General features: G+C 38.1%; 1 protein-coding gene across 1 annotated transcript in view; it reads left to right on the forward strand.

Annotated features, from left to right (window-relative positions):
- Window positions 1-19,699, forward strand: part of LOC127627227 (SUN domain-containing protein 1-like) — a 65,878-nt gene that overhangs the window by 41,473 nt on the left and 4,706 nt on the right. The window contains exons 6-9 of the mRNA XM_052103571.1: window positions 7,333-7,485; window positions 9,195-9,308; window positions 17,878-18,135; window positions 18,537-18,626. Coding sequence (XP_051959531.1) covers window positions 7,333-7,485; window positions 9,195-9,308; window positions 17,878-18,135; window positions 18,537-18,626 — 615 coding nt within the window. The remainder of the gene's footprint in view (window positions 1-7,332; window positions 7,486-9,194; window positions 9,309-17,877; window positions 18,136-18,536; window positions 18,627-19,699) is intronic.

Below are 19,699 nucleotides of genomic sequence, written 5' to 3' on the forward strand. Positions count from 1 at the left end.
AAGACTGTGGTAGGAACCCCAACCTTAAGACCAAAAGGGGGGATGTAGCGGCTCGCCCAATCAAAATGGCAGCGGAGACCGCATGGCCCTTTGTTCTATGATCAAAGGTGAGACATAGAACTCTGTTTCCCAGAGTCCTTCACAGTTCACAGCTGGATGTGAAGTCCCGTCCATGGACCCAGCCTCAAACATCATTGGTCAAAAGCGGCCTATGACAGATGACGTAATTTTGTCAACAAAACCGGCAAACAGCGGTGAGTTTCTCTGCATACAGCTGCACAAGCCTGCGGTTTAAAGAGACACGTATCTACAGATACAACGGAATTTCCCCCCTCCTGGACAAAGAGAGACCACGTTTTTCTAACCTCACCATTTGGCCACGGTAGAGTAAGATTAACTTAGCTTTGTTCCAGTCATGTAGTATACTATTACAACCGCGAGACAACAGTGAATTTATTTATAAAACGGAAAAGGCGACCAGCTTCCCTTCTCAATCGTTTTCTATCAATGTTGACTAGCTCCTGCCTTTCTCTCCATCACCGGACCCGAGAAATAACACAGAGACGCGTCTTTTCGCTGACGAGCGTAAGACAAAGGACCGAATCTAGTTCGTTTTCTCCTGACTGCTCAATGCAACAGAAACATTTTGAGTTCTGTTCGCCATTTTGTGTCTTTGTTACTGAATCTAGACACACATCCACACACATCCACTAGCATATAGCTCCACAATTTAGTTAGGATTTCCATTTTTTGTTTTTGTGTTATATTCATATAGTATTGGCGGTTTTCATTGCTGTTTGATTATAGTAAATCTTGATAAATTATAATAAGTACTCCTAGTTTATTTAGTTTAGTATTACTTCAGTATTGTTAAATTGTTGTTGTTAGAAGCCAACTGTAATAAGATTAGTATTGGATTCGTACAGCAATAATTTGACTAGCTTCTTCCCTTTTTGAGTATTTTGATTATTAATCAAAATACTCAACCTTCAGGGTAGAATTTTATGAGACTTGATCAGTCACTTACTATAATTTTTCTCTTGTCAAAGAGTGATGCCCTGAGGATAGAATTGAATGAGTTAAATTCTATTATTTAATTTAATTATTAATAATGAATACACATTAATTATTAATTATTAGTTATATCTGATAGTAAAACTGATCTAAACAACCATTGCACCCTACAGGGGCACTGCAGGCCTTGCCCAAAATTTTTATTTTCAAAGTGATGTCATTTCCACCCCATTTGTCCAATTCTTCTGAAACTTGGTGTACATTCCTCATTTATTGTGGCAAACAAAAGTACCCATAACTTCTGCTATGATGGATTTTCCTGTACAGTGAAAATTTGGGAAAACCTACAAAAATCTTCTTCTACAGAACCAAAGCTCCAATTGACTTGATGTGTAGAATTTATGTCTTTCAAATCATTACTTAGCAAAAATTAATACAATACAAAATGGCTGAAAGAGGTGTGTTTATGTAAATGTCCACAGTGCCTCAATAAATATGTGTCAATAAATCAAATGTCATTTTGACTGATGGTTTTTCAAACCTAACATGCTTCAAGATAACATCCCTCTGAAGTACCGTTCAAAGAATGGCCCACATTTGCCCTTAGGGGGCGCTACAGGCCACGCCCAAATAAAATATTTTCAAAGTGATTCTATTTCCACCCCATTTGTCCAATTCTTCTGAAACTTGGTATACATGTTTCAATTCTCATCGGGAACAAAAAAGCCTCAAGGACACATGCTTTCCGCCATGATGGATTTTCCTGTACAGTGAAAATTTGGGAAAACCTACAAAACTCTTCTCTTGAACCGTAGATCCAGTTGACTTGAAATGTGGTACCCATGTGTAGAATTGATGTCTTTCAATTTGTTACTTAGCAAAAATGAATACAATACAAAATGGCTGAAAGGGGCATGTTTATGTAAATGTCCACATTGCCTCAATGTATGTGTCAATAAATCAAATTTCATTTTGACTGATGGTTTTTCAAATGTAACATTCTTCAAGATGACATCACTCTAAAGTACCATGCTAATTTTCACCGTGATATGTCAAAAGAAAACCAAATTACAGCTGTTTGAACTTGGACCAAATCTGACAATGCTAGCCACTAGATCTTTTTTATACCGAAACTGAAAGCAGAAATACTCAGCAATCTGTATAGCTAACTTGGCTAAGATGTTGTGCTGGTAAGTGAAGGGTCAGAGGTTCATATCCATCCACAGCCATATATTTTCATATAGGATTCAGACAGAAAGACATGTTTTTTAGGATTCTTCCTTCGGGATGGTTTAACCCCAACCCTCTATTGAACAATTTTAAATGATTTGCCATTTTGAGGAGGAATCTATATTGCTGCTTGCAGATATATTATTACAGTTTGCTTTTGAAATGGATTTACATGTACTGTGCATCCGGAAATTATTACCAGCGCTTCACTTTTTCCACATTTTGTTATGTTACAGCCTTATTGCAAAATTGATTCAATTCATTGTTTTCCTCAAAATTCTACAAAAAATACCCCATAATGACAACGTAAAAGAAGTTTGTTTCAAATCTTTGCAAATTTATTAAAAATAAAAAACTAAATAAAAAATCACATGTACATAAGTATTCACAGCCTTTGCTCAATACTTTGTCGAAGCACCTTTGGCACCAATTACCGCCTCAAGTCTTTTGTGTATGATGCTACAAGCTTGGCACACCTATTTTTGGGCAGTTTCTCCCATTCTTCTTTGCAGGACCTCTCAAGCTCCATCAGGTTGGATGGGGAGCATCGGTGCACAGCCATTTTCAGATCTCTCCAGGGATGTTCAATCGGGTTCAAGTCTGGGCTCTGGCTGGGCCACTCAAGGACATTCACAGAGTTGTCCCGTAGCCACTCCTTTGCTATCTTGGCTGTGTGCTTAGGGTCGTTGTCCTGTTGGAAGATGAACGTTCGCCCCAGTCTGAGGTCCAGAGTGCTCTGAAGCATGTTTTCATCAAGGATGTCTCTGTACATTGCTGCATTCATCTTTCCCTCGATCCTGACTTGTCTCCCAGTTCCTGCCGCTGAAAAACATCCCCACAGCATGATGCTGCCACCACCATGCTTCACTGTAGGGATGGTATTGGCCAGGTGATGAGCGGTGCCTGGTTTCCTCCAGACATGACACTTGCCATTCAGGCCAAAGAGTTCAATCTTTGTTTCATCAGACCAGAGAATTTTGTTTCTCATTGTCTGAGAGTCCTTCAGGTGCCTTTTGGCAAACTCCAGGTGGTCTGTCATGTGTCTTTTACTGAGGAGTGGCTTCCGTCTGGCCACTCTACCATACAGGCCTGATTGGTGGAGTGCTGCAGAGATTCTTCTGGAAGGTTCTCCTCTCTCCACAGAGAAACGCTAGAGCTCTGTCAGAGTGACCATCGGGTTCTTGGTCACCTCCCCGACTAAGGCTCTTCTCCTCCGATCACTCAGTTTGGCCGGGCGGCCAGCTCTAGAAAGAGTAATGATGTAATTGTGCTCTTAGATGCACTGTTTACTATCTTATATAGACAGGTGTGTGCCTTTCCAGATCATGTCAAATCAACGGAATTTACCACAGGTGGACTCTGTGAGCTCAATTTTGAGTGTCATGGCAAAGGCTGTGATCTTTTTTTCTTCTTTTTTTTATAAATTTGCAAAGATTTAAAAAAAAAACTTCTTTCACGTTGTCATTATGGGGTATTCTTTGAATTAGAATTTTGTGGAAAATAATTAATTTAATCCATTTTGGAATAAGGCTGTAACATATCAAAATGTGGAAAAAGTGAAGCGCTGTGAATACTTTCCGGATGCACTGTGTCGCTTTACGTTAAATAATTTAGTATATTATGTAGGTATATATTGTTTATTCATCTGCTATGTATTGATATGTTGGTATATTTACCAATTTTAATTGATTAATTTTTATCATCTTTGAACTCATTAAGTGGAAAACATGACTTGATTATTTTAAACTTGCAGAAACCCAGTTTGATAAGCAGTGTTACAAGTTCTAAGGCCTTGAATGTGTGCACAAGCCTGGGTGTATACAATTATCCCTTATATATTTTATCTGTCAGAACAGCTGAAATTACTTAATATATTAATAATAACATACTATTCTTCAAATCGGTCAGATATTTGCAGTCACATCTTATGTGTGGTGGGAAACAATCCCATCATACGAAATGTATTTCTGCTGCAGATGTGCATGTTTAGAGGTGTGATTGCACATGTTTCTCATATATTGTCACTGAATAGCTTGTATTTTTTCAAAGTAGTCTTCTTTTGGCCTTTAAAATATCAGTTGTAGAATTTTTGCTTTTATTTTAAGTGAAACACACACACACAATTTTCTTTAAAAATAGCCAAATCTATTTGATATTTCATTTAATTTTCCACAAGATAATTCAAATGTATTTATAAAGCACCAATTAAAACAACAGATCTTGATCAAAGTGCTGTACATTTCAAAAGGGTAAAAATAGCAGTACAATACACATGGAACACACTTCCGCAAAAGCATGGTCACCCCATCTTCAATTTAGTCCTAGGGAGTATCAAGAGCTTCTGATCAGGCAATCTGAGGGATCTCTGAGCATTGTTTATTCCTATATAAAGCAAAAATAAAAACATGGATAACCTTTTCAAAATCCTTAGAAGACAGGAAAGGCTTAACCTAAGATAAGTCTCAATTTAAAAAAATAAATATTTAATGACTTAATTTATCTGTTTATCAAACGTAAGTGCACTGTCACATACAAAGCCTACATTTTTAACTGACAATTTAAGGAAAGGGACCAAATGTCCCAAATTAACATTGACAGAGCCAGCCATCTCAGAAGGGCCACACATAACTATATCTGTTTTCGAGTCATTGAGGCTTAAGTTTAAAGGCATTCACAATTCCACATAATTTAGACAGGCCAGCAGGGGATCTAATGCAATCCTGTTATTCATTTTCAGTGCTAAGTAAATTTGGATATCATCTGCATAACAGTGAAATGATACCCCATGTTTCTTAAACACACTTCCTAAAGGAAACATGTACAGAGAGAATAAGACAGGGGCCAGAATAGAGCCCTGAGGAATGCCATAAATAACAGGGGCTGAGACGGATGAGAATTCTCCAAGACGAACTGAGAAGCTTCTATTTGAGAGGTATGATTAGACCCATTTAAGAGCATTCCTACAAATACCCACGCACCGCTCAAGGTGAGAAATGAGAACACTATAATCTTTAGTATCAAATGCTGCGCTAAGATCTAATGGCACCAGAACCGCTGATTTCCTGCGTCAACAGTAAAGAAAATGCTGTTTAAAACTTTTAAAAGTGCTGATTCAGTGCTATAAGTTCTAAAACCTGAAATACTTCCAAGAAATATTATTTGTATCTAAAAAAATAAAAAATAAAAAGTCTGTAAGTATCACTTTCTCCGTGATCTTAGAAACAAAAGGTAATTTAGAAATAGGTCTAAAATTTGAAAGAACTGTCCTATCAAGATTATGTTTTTTAAGGAGAGGCTGCTTATTTGCATGTTTAAAATACTCTGGTGCAGTCCTTGTGACTAGGCTTTCGTTTATTATGGATAACATACTAGGACCAACAGTTTCTATAATTTGCAATCTTATCAACAAAAAAGTTTAGGAAGTGGTCACATAATTTTGGGTACATATCAAGGGACATATTTACAGGAGGATTGATAACAGAACTTATGGTTGAAAAAACACTCTAGGTCTATGACAATTATTGGCAATAACATCTTTCACAGCTTTCTGAAACTTTGATAGTGTCTCTTAGGATTTTATATGACACCTGAAGTTTGTCCTTCCATTTATGTTCTGATTTTCTGCATAGCTGCCTTAAAGAGCGGATATCATAATTTAACCAAGGGGCTTATTGTGTTTATCATGTTTCATCCTTAGGAGAGCAACAAGTTCAAAATCTTTGTACAGGTGAAATTAAAAACATTAACATGCTCCTCGACACTTCGGTGAGATAACTCTGAGGATTGAGGTAGAGCTAAATATATGAGACCAGTGAATAGAAGATTAGACTTTTACAGGTTGTATGGAAGAGGGACAGAAAACAAGGCTTATTATCAGCAAAACTATAGTCGCATATTTCAGTATTACAAATTGACAAACCAAGAGATTAGACAAGGTCCAAAGTATGCCCACGAATATGTGTAGAGCCTTTCACCAGTTGGCCCAAGCCAAAAGAATAGGGTTCACTGGACAGCATACATGAATATTAAAGTCCCCAACAATTACTATTCTATCATAGTTGGGGACAATACCCCCTAAAATGTCCATTAATTAATCAATAAACTCCCAGAGGTATTATTTTGTATTAACAGAGACAATAACAACTTGAGGACAAATATAAAAAATCAGGTTGGGCAGCAGATGGCAAGCCACACACACACCGGCGCCATCTTGCTCCAATGTTACAACAGTAACCAGGATTTGATTTCCCCCATGGTAATTCACGCCCTATAGATTGCCGGTGTTGCCTACTGTATCTATGTGTTAATGCAAGACTTGGTTGTAATCATATTAAGGATTCCACTCTTAGCTGTCTTTGGGTTAAAAGGAATTCTTGACATTTTTATAGATTGGGTAATGTTTGAAATCACAGAGGATACTTTATCATTGATTTTTTTTTTTTTTTTCAATTTACATTGAAAAAGATGATTATGGTACTTTGAAAATGCTTTAAAAGTGCTTGAATTTCACTCTTAAAAGCTGTTCGAACCTATTAAATAACACTTGAAAATAGCCTCTTTGCACACCAGAGGTGACGTGATTATGCGAAACAGATCACTAATGAATGGCCCTTTCACATTAAAAGTGAGGTGTATGATCACTGTTAACACATTCACACCGTTACAGTAGGTGGCCCTAATCAACAAGCATTTTTACCCCAGTATGGTAAGTTGTAGAATGCACTTTTTAGCTGGTCTACCCTTTGTCCATCATGAATGAGATCACGAAAAGAACCATGAAATAGCAATATGAAAAAAGAGTGATTAGAATCTGATGTAATATATATATATATATATATATATATATATATATATATATATATATATATATATATATAACGGTTAAAACCGTAAATTCACAGTAAAAAGCTTGCTTTGTTGGAGCATGAATGTTCGCTCCAGGTGTGAATGGCTTTGTAGGAATCCATTGTTTTGATTCAAAATTTCATACCATTCTGACTTCACATCAATTTGTAGATGTCTAGAGAAGGGAAAATGTCAACTTAACTGGTGGAACTGTCTCTTTCTCTCTCTCCTCTCATGTTTTAGTGGGACTCTGTTCTAACGATAGCAGATTTTGAGAGGCTCACACGTTTGGAAGACCTTATGGTTCAGCTATGGGATCAAGTGGCAGGTGCTTTGCTCAGACAGGAGGAGCAGCACACAGAAGTGTTCAGTCTTTACAACACACTGCCGGCAGAGGTTAAATTGGGCCGGAGCGCACCGGAGCGCAGCTCCGCCTCCTCAGGTCCACAACACACCCTGCCGGAGCTCAGCTCCGTCTCCTTCAGCACCAAATATTGTTATTCCACTTAAATTATTTTTCATCTCCTGACTGCTGGCAAATACATGGCATATGAGACTGAGTAATTAGCAAGACTACACAGAGACACCCAGGCTACATGGAATTATCAGACGTCATAAATGCATTAATCGCTGGTTCAGCCCCCCTCCCACAACCATCAAGGGAAAACTGTCACTATTCTAAGACAGCGACGTTACCATGGAATCCCGCTAACGGCTAGAGTGATCGAATATACAAAGAGCATGTAGCTAGAACATGTTATATAACTAAAGCATATTAGTTTACATGTTAAATGACCTACTAAATGAAGAATAACATCAGCTGCGTGAGCATCTAAAGTAATATATTGATTTTTAACAGTTTGCATATACTGTAGGTGCACGACAGAGACGCCAGACTGCTCCTGTCTGTACTTATATGAGCCCATTATTATCCCATTTGTTACCTAATATTTATACACATATTACACAGAAGGAAAGGCTCCTCATTACCATGGTTAGGTCAGTGTGCTAGTCTTAAATAATAGTAATAATAATAATAAATGAATGTATTTATAAAAAATAAATACTAGCTGAAACACATCTTGAAACTTTAAACTGCCACTGTTGATGTCTAATAAATTTTACCTTTAGATTATTTCATTTGAATCTGAAACATTTTGTCAAAATATAACAGTTACTTTTACTGTAAAATCCTGAAACAAATTTGTAAAGGTGATGTGTGTAATTATTAATATTTTTAACTATTTTGGTAAAGGGGCCACATCGGGTTTTAAGTAGTGCATGGGGGGGCCACATTGTAATGCTTTTGAGATACAATGTTCTGCATTGATTTGGTTTTTGTAACTTTTAAGCCCAGAAATAGTTGTGTACTCAATTTTCTGAAGTGTATCTGTGACTAATGGGACTATTCTGCAATTGCTTAAAGTATTGTATTGCTCTCAAAGATAGATACTTTTCTATCAGGCATTACAAACCTCAATAAAGGCGGAGATTATCATTTTTTTTCCAACTCTACTTCCCTGTTCATTTGTTATTCAGTTTTACTAATAATAAAAAAAAAACTTTATAGAACGTTATGTTTCTCGCAAAGCGGGCGAGTTTACGCTTTTTCTTTTTCTTTACCCGTTTACATGCTAAAAGTGTCATGATGCGTTTCTCCTCGATGGTTTTTCAACACTCAACAGAATAACAGCAGGCTGCATGAATATGATAAATAATTACTGCATGAGTTACGTTAACATTCAGGTGCGAGGGGACTTCAACGTTTCTAAATTGTACAAATAAAAAATACATTTACATGTTCGTCTCTGGCTTGCAATATTTTCAAACATGTTCCTTTCATACATTTTACGAGGGTGAAATCCGTTGCCTGCCTGTTAACATTCAAGATAAAAAAATATAATAAAATAAGTGAATTGTAAAGTATTTGTCTTTGTTTGAATAACTACTCAACCCTTCCTTACATATTAATACTAGAAAAAGAGCCCCTTTGGTGTAAAAACCCTAAGTCATTTTACGGCGGGATTTTGAATGATGACCATTCACCATAAATAAGGGCTCCCCCTCCCAACAAAAGCCAATTTAACCACTGACTGCGGGTAAAGCTGCACAGGCATACTGACAGAGAAAGCATGGGCAAGTGGATTGGTGACATGCTGGAGGAGAGATTCAGCCATCTGAAGGGAGAGGTGGAGAACAAAGCCAAGCACACGCAACATGTGAGAACTTCACATAGTGCCTAACAAGACCCACTTTGTGGGTCATTACATAAAAGTACTTTGTTTTGGTTAAAGTAATGAATATCTAGATTGTTTAATGAAAATAATGTCAGAATGAAAATAATATTCCACTACAGTTACAATTTAGTCATTTGGAATCAGAATACAGTTTCTATAAAAAAGTATTTTGAATACTGAAGAGATTACTTTGGATTATATTGTAATTTGTTTAATGGTATATTTAGTATTTATTCTACTATTTAGTAGAATGTTTTTCTACTCCGTTGAAAAACATTTATACTTTAAAATAAAGCGATCTGAGGAGCATTTGAACAGAGGGGTATGCGGAATGTTTTAAGGGTTATATTTATATGAACAACAGAGGGCGCTCTCATACTGTTATGAGTGAAAGGGTGTGTCTGACGCCATTGAGGATCTATAGCTACGAAAATGCCCTGACAGATGAAATATAAATGCAATATAAATAAATAATAAATTTAACAAAACTAAAGGATGCTTATGAGAAATACTAACCAATGTAGCCTGTAGCATCATATAGAATACTACAAATAAAATATTTTTTACCTCGTTCTATGAACAGAATCCACAATCGATTGGAAGATGTTGTTGTGTACTCTCTGTGGGGTTTTAAAGTAAGTTTGGAGCATCAGAAATAGTTCCTTGTTTAAATTTCCATTTGAATATTTAGCAGTAAGTCAAGGTAAAATTGTATTTCTAGCCATAAGATGCACCTGTTAGGAGTTATATTTTATAATGAATTCTATCAAGATAATCCAAGTTTTATATTTTTTTCCTCTAGTAAGACCTTTGATATTAGAGCAAAGATGTACTACAACAATAGTTTTTTTTTTTTTTTTGTTTGTTTGCTTTTTCCTGTACATTTTTAATATAAATCCTTGACAAATTTACTTGAGAAGCTACATAAGTGCATAAGATATTTATGCTTTTTCAGAGCATGTCATTTTTATATAAGTGCATTTTGTTTTATTGTACTGGCAGATACTTTTTTTTCCACTTGTTTATAATCAAAAACAAATGGAAAAAATCTGCCAGTGCTGAAAAATTAATCCAGCATTTTTTTTTGATTACATTACTGACTATGAGTAATCTAATGGAATAAGTTAAAAGTAAATTTTGAAGCATGTATTCTGCAATCTGGGAGCGGATTTACTGTACGGAGAATGGAGACTTCACCCGCAAGGTGCAAGCTGTGAGCCAGGTGTGGGAGAGGTATGGGCAAGGTGCTGTATCTCTTTGTATTGCCTGAAAGCGCTCGCTCACTGTCATCTGAACCAGATTCCAAAATGAAATCACACGAGAGAGACCCGGCATGTGTGTGAGACTGAAAGGTAGCCAGAGAATATAATAGTTTTGAGATTTTTAACTTCAGTAAATTAAACTTCTGCATTCAATTTGTTTTATATTTGTATGTAAAGTGTCTAATAATGATTTGCCAAGGAACTCTTAAGTTTATCTTGTCAATAAATCTTACAGCATGTCCACTGATTTTATGGTATGTAAACATATACATGTATTAAAGACATATACCTGTAAAAATGTGTCTTAACTATCTCCAAAAAAATAAAAATTTTAACAAATACATATTTAAATAAATAAAATAAAGGATGGCTGTCCTATTTCTTGCAAGTTATTTGAGACAAAGTAGAAATTATACTTATGATTATATTTAAATGTTTGTTTTAATGTACCATGATTAATAGCGATTAATCACAGAAAAATGTGTGATTAATTCAATTTTAAAATGTTGTCAATTCAAAGCACTAATAAATACACAAGTGAGCCATCCTTATTATTGAGCTTGATTCTTCTTGATAAGAGACCTTGTTTAGCAGGTTGAAAGTTAATAACCAAATGTTGACAGATAACAGGCATGACACGAGATTAAACAACTCGGGCAACGCGAAGTCGGAAAGTAACTCCTACTCCGTATCAAGGAAATTTATCAGATTTCTGAACCCTCTGTCCTCAACTATGGAGAACAGCTGGTCCTCCAGGGCCATGAATTCCATAATTTTCCTTGTAATTGCTTTGGTCTTTTCGCTGCTCATTCTAAGGAATAATAGGAGAGGCTGCTGACTTGTGACTGGCTCTGAGCTCTGGCTAGCTTTAGCCGCTTTCACTTTTTAGCTTCTTTTTTAAAATGGGCATTTTCAGCTGGGTGATGGTGTTTTAAATGTCTAATTAGGTTTGTTGTTCCGAACGTTATTGTGGTGGTTCTCCCACGGTTTACTTTGGCCTTACAATTATTACACATTTCGAACTTTATGTATTCTTCACTCACAGTGAAGATCTTCCACGCCAATTACATGTTTGTGTGCGGCTGTGACGTTATTGCCTGCGCCGCTGGCAACAAAACGGACCGGCTTGGAATCAGAAAGACGGTCACCAGTCTGTCCGAGCATGCAGAAAATCGGCTAATTCCGGTCCCTGGCCGGTCGATCGGTGCATCTCTAATTAAAACTAATTCTAACCACTCCACAGATTTAATATTAGCAAACTATAGTTTTGGCAAGTCCTTTATGACATCTACTTGGCATGAGTATCTGTTCCTACAATTGTTTACAGACAGATTGTTTAATTGACTATCACAATTCAAGTGGGTCAGAAGTTTACATACACCAAGTTAACTGTGCCTATTAAGCAGCTTGGAAAATTCCAGAAAATGCTATAAAGCCTTTAGGCAATTAGCCAATTAGCTTCAGATAGGAGGTGTACAAAATTGGAGGTGTACCTTTTAGATGTATTTTAAGGTCAACCTTCAAACTCAGTGAGGCACTGCATCATGGGAAAATCAGCCAAAACCACAAAAAAAACTGTGGACCTCCACAAGTCTGTTTCATCCTTTGGAGCAATTTCCAAACACCTGAAGGTACCACATTCATCTGTACAAACAATAGTATGCAAGTATAAACACCATGGGACCACACAGCCATCATACTGCTAGAAAGGAGATGCAGTCTCCTAGAGAATAACATAGTCTGGTGCGAAAAGTGCCAATCAATCCCAGAACAACAGCAAAGGACCTTGTGAAGATGCTGGAGGAAACAGGTAGACAAGTAACTATATCCACAATAAAACATGTCCTTTATCGACATAACCTGAAAGGCTGCTCAGCAAGGAAGAATCCACTGCTCCAAAACCACCATAAAAAAGCCAGACTACAGTTTGCAAGTGCACATGGCGACAAAGATCTTTCTTTTTGGAGAAATGTCCTCTGGTCTGATGAAACAAAAATGTTACTGTTTGGCCATAATGACCCTTGAGGCAGTGATACCAAATACTAACAAAGTGTATGTAAACTTCTGACCCACTGGGAATGTGATGAAATAAATTAAAGCTAAATAAATAATTCTCTCTACTATTATATTTCACATTCTTAAAATAGTTTCCCTAACTGACCTAAGACAGGGAATGTTTTCTACAATTAAATGTCAGTAATTTAAATTAATTAATTTGGACTCAAGATGGCGCTGAGTATGGCTGCTGCGTTGCGAGCTCCGTTGCAACACTGCGGTTTATTGTTTGTTTTGTTTACAGTTCTTTGTGTTTTTGTCTTGGATGTTGTCTGCCTTATTGTTTACGACAGACAAAGCTTTTGGACATTGGTTCTACAATTACACATCGAAAACCAGACGTCAAATTCCTTAATGCCGACCCGCTGTTTACAAACACGCCGGCGGAGCCCTTTGTCTGGGCAGCTCGGCCGCGGAAACGCAGAAGGAAAAGGGTAAAAGGAGCCGGCGTTCTCATCAGAGTAAGACGTCGTGCAAATCGACCCCCGCTACCCAGTATACTACTGGCAAATGTTCAGTCTCTGGACAACAAGCTCTGCGAGCTGAGAGCGCGGATCTCTTTCCAACGAGAGACGAGAGATTGCTGTGTTATCTGCCTTACAGAAACCTGGCTGGCTGCAGAGATTCCAGACTCGGCCAACGAAATCACGGCTTTTCCGTGCACCGAGCGGACAGAGCAAAAGACCTCTCAGGTAAAAGCAGAGGTGGTGGTGTACAGTGGGTATGGAAAGTATTCAGACTCCCTTAAATTTTTCACTCTTTGTTATATTGCAGCCATTTGCTAAAATCATTTAAGTTCATTTTTTTTCCTCATTATTGTACACACAGCACCCCACATTGAAAGAAAAACACAGAATTGTTGACATTTTTGCACATTTATCAAAAAAGAAAAACTGAAATATCACATGGTCCTAAGTATTCAGACCCTTTGCTGTGACACCCATATATTTAACTCAGGTGCTGTCCATTTCTTCTGATCATCCTTGAGATGGTTCTACACCTTCAATTGAGTCCAGCTGTGTTTGATTATACTGATTGGACTTGATTAGGAAAGCCACACACCTGTCTATATAAGACCTTACAGGTCACAGTGCATGTCAGAGCAAATGAGAATCATGAGGTCAAAGGAACTGCCTGAAGAGCTCAGAGACAGAATTGTGGCAAGGCACAGATCTGGCCAAGGTTACAAAAAACTTCTGCTGCCCTTAAGGTTCATAAGAGCACAGTGGCCTCCATAATCCTTAAATGGAAGACGTTTGGGATGACCAGAACCCTTCCTAGAGCTGGCCATCCGGCCAAACTGAGCTATCGGGGGAGAAGAGCCTTGGTGAGAGAGGTAAAGAAGAACCCAAAGATCACTGTGGCTGAGCTCCAGAGATGCAGTCGGGAGATGGTAGAAAGTTGTAGTAAGTCAACCAGCACTGCAGCCATCCACCAGTCGGGGCTTTATGGCAGAGTGGCCCGACGGAAGCCTCTCCTCAGTGCAAGACACATGAAAGCCTGCATGGAGTTTGCTAAAAAACACCTGAAGGACTCCAAGATGGTGATAAATAAGATTCTCTGGTCTGATGAGACCAAGATAGAACTTTTTGGCCTTAATACTAAGCGGTATGTGTGGAGCGAACCAGGCACTGCTCATCACCTGTCCAATACATTCTCAACAGTGAAGCATGGTGGTGGCAGCATCATGCTGTGGGGGTGTTTTTCAGCTGCAGGGACAGGACGATTGGTTGCAATCGAGGGAAAGATGAATGTGGCCAAGTACAGGGATATCTTGGATGAAAACCTTCTCCAGAGTGCTCTGGACCTCAGACTGGGCCGAAGGTTCACCTTCCAACAAGACAATGACCCTAAGCACACCGCTAAAATAACGAAGGAGTGGCTTCACAACAACTGTGGCCAACAACTGTGGCCACACAGAACAGTGACTGTTCTTGAATGGCCCAGCCAGAGCCCTGACTTAAACCCAATTGAACATCTCTGGAGAGACCTGAGAATGGCTGTCCACCAACGTTTACCATCCAACCTGACAGAACTGGAGAGGATCTGCAAGGAGGAATGGCAGAGGATACCCAAATCCAGATGTGAAAAACTTGTTGCATCTTTCCCAAAAAGAGTCATGGCTGTATTAGATCAAAAGGGTGCTTCTACTAAATACTGAACAAAGGGTCTGAATACTTAGGACCATGTGATATTTCAGTTTTTCTTTTTTAATAAATGTGCAAAAATGTCAACAATTCTGTATTTTTCTGTCAATATGGGGTGCTGTGTGTACAATAATGAGGAAAAAAAATGAACTTAAATGATTTTGACTTAAATGGCTTAAATGGCTGCAATATAACAAAGAGTGAAAAATGTAAGGGGCTCCGTACCCACTGTATGTTTTATGATCAACAAATCATGGTGTTGAAGGGTGAGGTTCAAAATCCCTTGGCTCTTCAGATATATCAATACATATATATATATATATATATATATATATATATATATATATATATATATATATATCCTTTTATATCAATATCTATCTGTATTCTGTTGCTTAACTTCTTTAATAAAGTGATGAATTAACTATATGCATGATCACATAATCAGTTCTATTTTCTTATGCATAATTGAAATATACTTTGAATCATATGTGTGTTGAATGTTAATTAGTCTCTTTTTAGGAACATTCCAGAGTCTCTCTGTCCTGCACGTCGGCTGAAGGTCTTTTGGGGATAAGCTTATTTGTGACGCTCTCCAGCCTCTCAGGGAGGGGGTCAGGGGAATGCGTTAAACATGTGTTCCAGATGTATTCTGTGTTTGATTGTTACCTTTCCATGACTAATTATATGGTTTAAAGTCCTATGTAATAATACCTGAATAGTAGAAGTGTGATTTTCTCTTATTATTTCTTTAGGGAAGAAATTTATGTTATTTCAACCCTCTCCTCTGCCCGAGGAGTGAATATTTTATCTCTCTGTTTTGGTTCAAATGGCCTGATAATGTGTGCTCTGGCTCTCTTGTGCCCAGAGAAGAACTGTCGTTCGTCAGTGTTTTGTGTGTGCGTTTGACCTTCTACACAGTTTTTGAACCCAGGGATGCACACCAGGCCGACTCGAAGACGCCCCGCGACCATCTGCGAGGTCACTTCAGATGTAAATCTCGGGCTCGGACGACAAGTGTGCTGATTAATGTTGATAGGCCGCATAGCTGTCTATATGTTGTGACTGTATGTTCTTTTAGCCAATCAGGAGTAAAATAATGGAATGTACGTCCTTGCAAATGGTATAATTGATGTAAGATTTTGTGTAAGGGACGAGTTGGTTTTCGATCTCCTCGTGAGACTTTGCCGCTGGCTCTACCAATTTCACTGCAGACTATACCTCAGTAAATTTTTTATTCTTTAATTGAACTTCTCGACTCCTGGTCTTCTTTCTCCATATCTGGTCCGGGTCATAACTGTTATACCCCTAACAGTGTGATCAGAGGAACGTACATTTCATCAAGTCTTTCTGCTCTCCTGATCTGGAATATCTCATGCTTCTAGGTCTCCTTCACTGTCCGAGTCGGGAGGAGCTGCTTGTGGTGCTTGTCTTCTGGGCGGAGAGCAGTCGAGGTCGGGGTTCAGTTTCAGGGCTTTCAGCTCCACCACGGGATAGTGATGATTATACGCCGGCGGCGCCGGCACAATCGCCGTTGCATGTGGGGAAACACAAACATACTTTTCATTAGTCGGTTCTGGTGGTGCTGACACACACACACAGATCTTTCACACATTTTATTTTAGTTTTTTCCTACACTTTTCAATCCTACATGCTAATTCTTTCTGCATTTGATTTTGTTCTCTTCTATCTGCTTCCTTAAGCCAACAGCCCACTGTCTGTTCACATTTTTTACACACATGTTGAAAGCAGCCACAACAACCTTTTTGTGCCTCGCTGCCACTGATTCTCGCACCACTCTAGTCATGCTCAGTGTTCCCTCCCTGGGGAAATCATGGTATTTGATCAGTTTCTCTATGTCCTGCATACATTTTCTCTTATAGTTTTTTCTCATTTGACAGAAAACCAGTGTATCAAATTTGGCAAGCTTGCTTTGAGACTTCCCTATACTGGCTGTTTCTGCTTCTCTGTGGATTTACCTTTCGACGCACGTCTAATAATCTGTCGGACGTCTCCAACAGATCTGATTTCTTAACCCAAGATCAGATAAGGGTGCACTCCCTTGTGCTTTGTTAATTACGGTTTACACAAAATCTTTCTCTGGAGTACGTTCCAGCGCTCAGTATTTTAGCTAACCTAATTAAACCATTTTTGCGAGAACTCAGTCTCTGTTTAGAAAACCTCTTGACCTGTTCGTAGGTCTCAGTTTCTGCTCCGGAACCTCTTGTACTCGCACCACAGAAAACGGTCTCAGCCACTATGGTTCACCTCACTCTTATACCAAAAGAAAATAATTTAGTCGTCTCTTATCATATTTGGTATAGAGATATTTGGGTTGCAACAGGTTCGTTTTCATTTGATTCCAGTGCAGTTTCTCCTGGCCCTGATGCAGATGGTCCCTCTCTCTGAAGCTTACAAGGTAGAGCTGGAACTTCTCAGTCCAGGTGGCCAAACACCTTCAGCTCTCAGGTCCAGAAGAAACTTCCAAGGAATCCCACTATTCTGACACCAAATTGTTGTGGCAAAAAATTATTAACCAACCATTATCACTGCGTAAGAGACACTCTGAATCAAACAGTCTTTTAAAAGAATTTATTCTTGCAAGAAGGACCCAGTCATTACACAGGAATTACTCTGTGACATGAGTGAGACGAGTCAGTAAGGCTGGGCTGTTTTTTTTATACCTCTTTTCCCCAAGATCTCCAACAGAAGCAGATCTTCCCCCTCTACATTCCTTAGATACAGGGACTAGGCTACTAGCCCTGATTTACTACTAACTAGCCCAAACATACCCCCCTGTACTAAATGACCTCTGACCTGAAGAGGGCAGAGGACCCCACTCAGCCTTTCCCGAAGTGTCTCGGTTCTGCTTTTCAGTCGTAAATACTGTCTCGGTTCAGACATAAGCACATACATAAATGTTCTATCCTCATCTCCCTCTACGAATGAGAAGACCAGGTGGCATTCCTTTGCAATGACTATTACTGATCAATGAGTATTACAATTTCTACAACAGAGAAAAAAAGAGAATGTCACTAACCTGACAAACTTCAAAATCCTGTGATTATTGCAGCTTCTGTTTTGCAGGTGTCTGAGCAGGTGGAGAAGGAAGTAAGGTCTATGTTTTATGGCAGCGACCAGGCAGCTGAGCTTCCTCAGTCTTTATTGCACTGGGTCTGTTATCAATATGTTAGCATCACTGAACTGCAGGCTTCACTCATAGTCCTGGAGCGCAGCATTCTGTGTAACCTGACCCTTCATATAGAGGAGGGCCATTCGCCTTCTAAAGAGACAATCACGCAAACTATACGACAAGCCACTGGGGAGACGGGCCTCACGGAGGAAGTAAGATTTGAGTACCTTTCTGTCATAAAGAGAATGCTGATAATAATTAAACAGATAGGTCAGTGTGAAAATTGTAATTAGATTGGGTGTTCAAAGATTGCTATCATTGCACACCTGTGACATTGTGCACATTCTATACTTGGGGTTAAAGAACTGTATTACTGGGACACCAATATAAAGAATAAGAAGAAACTATTCTGTCAAATTGCTGTTGCTGATGTTTTATAAAAGCAATAAGCCTCTTGTATCTATATGTTACAATAATTTTACCACAGGTGTTGGACAACAATTCACATTGTGGTAAAATAACTATGCACGCACTGAAGTGGCTTATTGCTAAAAACCCAGTATACTTGTGCCCCTGTTAGTTTTTAATACTTCTGATTCTTTTTTTCTCACAGGATATACAGTTGATTGTGAACAATACTCTTAAACTCTACTCTGAAGACCGCAATGGTCTGGTGGATTATGCAATGGAAGCTGGAGGTATAGTACTCACATTTGCTCTGTTGATGACATGTTATTTAATTTTTTTAATGTGATTTTAAAAATAGTTTATTTAGCAGTAGGAATGTACAGTACAGAGATTGGGAGTGTGTGCAATTGATGTCTTTAACAGCATGCATATATCAACCCCTCCATTAAGGATGAATTGCTTTTTGATGTAAATTATGCCGATGGTAAATATTTATGATATATTCAACATTTTGTACTCTTCTGTTCTTCTGAATTTTGGGTTTTAATATAAAATGTATACGTTTTGTTATTATGAACGTAACCTAAAAGGTTAACCAACATCATGAATAGGGATGCAGCGATATGACATTATTTTTACATATTTTAACAAAAAAAAACATAGACCCACTTACCTTGTTTTGTCATCAGATCACTGTATTTTATATTGTAATTATGAGAACCACAATGAAAGAGATACATAGACAAAATAACTAATTATGATAACATGATTGATATGAAAAAAGGTTATTTTGTACATTTTAGCGCTTCAGTAAACTAAATGAATAGCATTTCTGTTTTTGCATTTAAAAAAAGAAAAAACTGAACTATCATTTCACATGTACATTGATGAGCCAAAACATTATGACCACTCTCCTAACAAGGCAACATGTCACGGTCCATTTAGATGGTAAGCGAAAAATCAGTTCTTGTTGTCCCAACTAAACCTTTACTTATAGAGCACATTTATATCAACAGGAGTTGACCCAAAGTGCTTTACAATACACATCTCAGTCACAACATAATATAATAACATAATATACCCTTATTTTATAAATACTAAAATATCTGAGCCCAAAATCTATATTAATAATACAAATTTATTCAAAAGCAAATTAATAAAAATTTATTTTTAAAGCAGACTTAAAAAGGCAGAGCGTCGGAGCTGTCCTGATATGAAGCGGAAGCTTTATCCAGAGTTTGGGGCCTACGATAGCAAATGCACGATCGCCCTTCAATTTGTAGCGACAACAAGGAACTTTCAGCAGACCTTGGTCAGCTGACCCAAGTGCTCTAATATGAGAATAAGGGACAAGAAGATCACAGAGAT

Source organism: Xyrauchen texanus, chromosome 33 (assembly GCF_025860055.1).
Source record: "Xyrauchen texanus isolate HMW12.3.18 chromosome 33, RBS_HiC_50CHRs, whole genome shotgun sequence".
Taxonomy (NCBI): Eukaryota; Metazoa; Chordata; class Actinopteri; order Cypriniformes; family Catostomidae; genus Xyrauchen; species Xyrauchen texanus.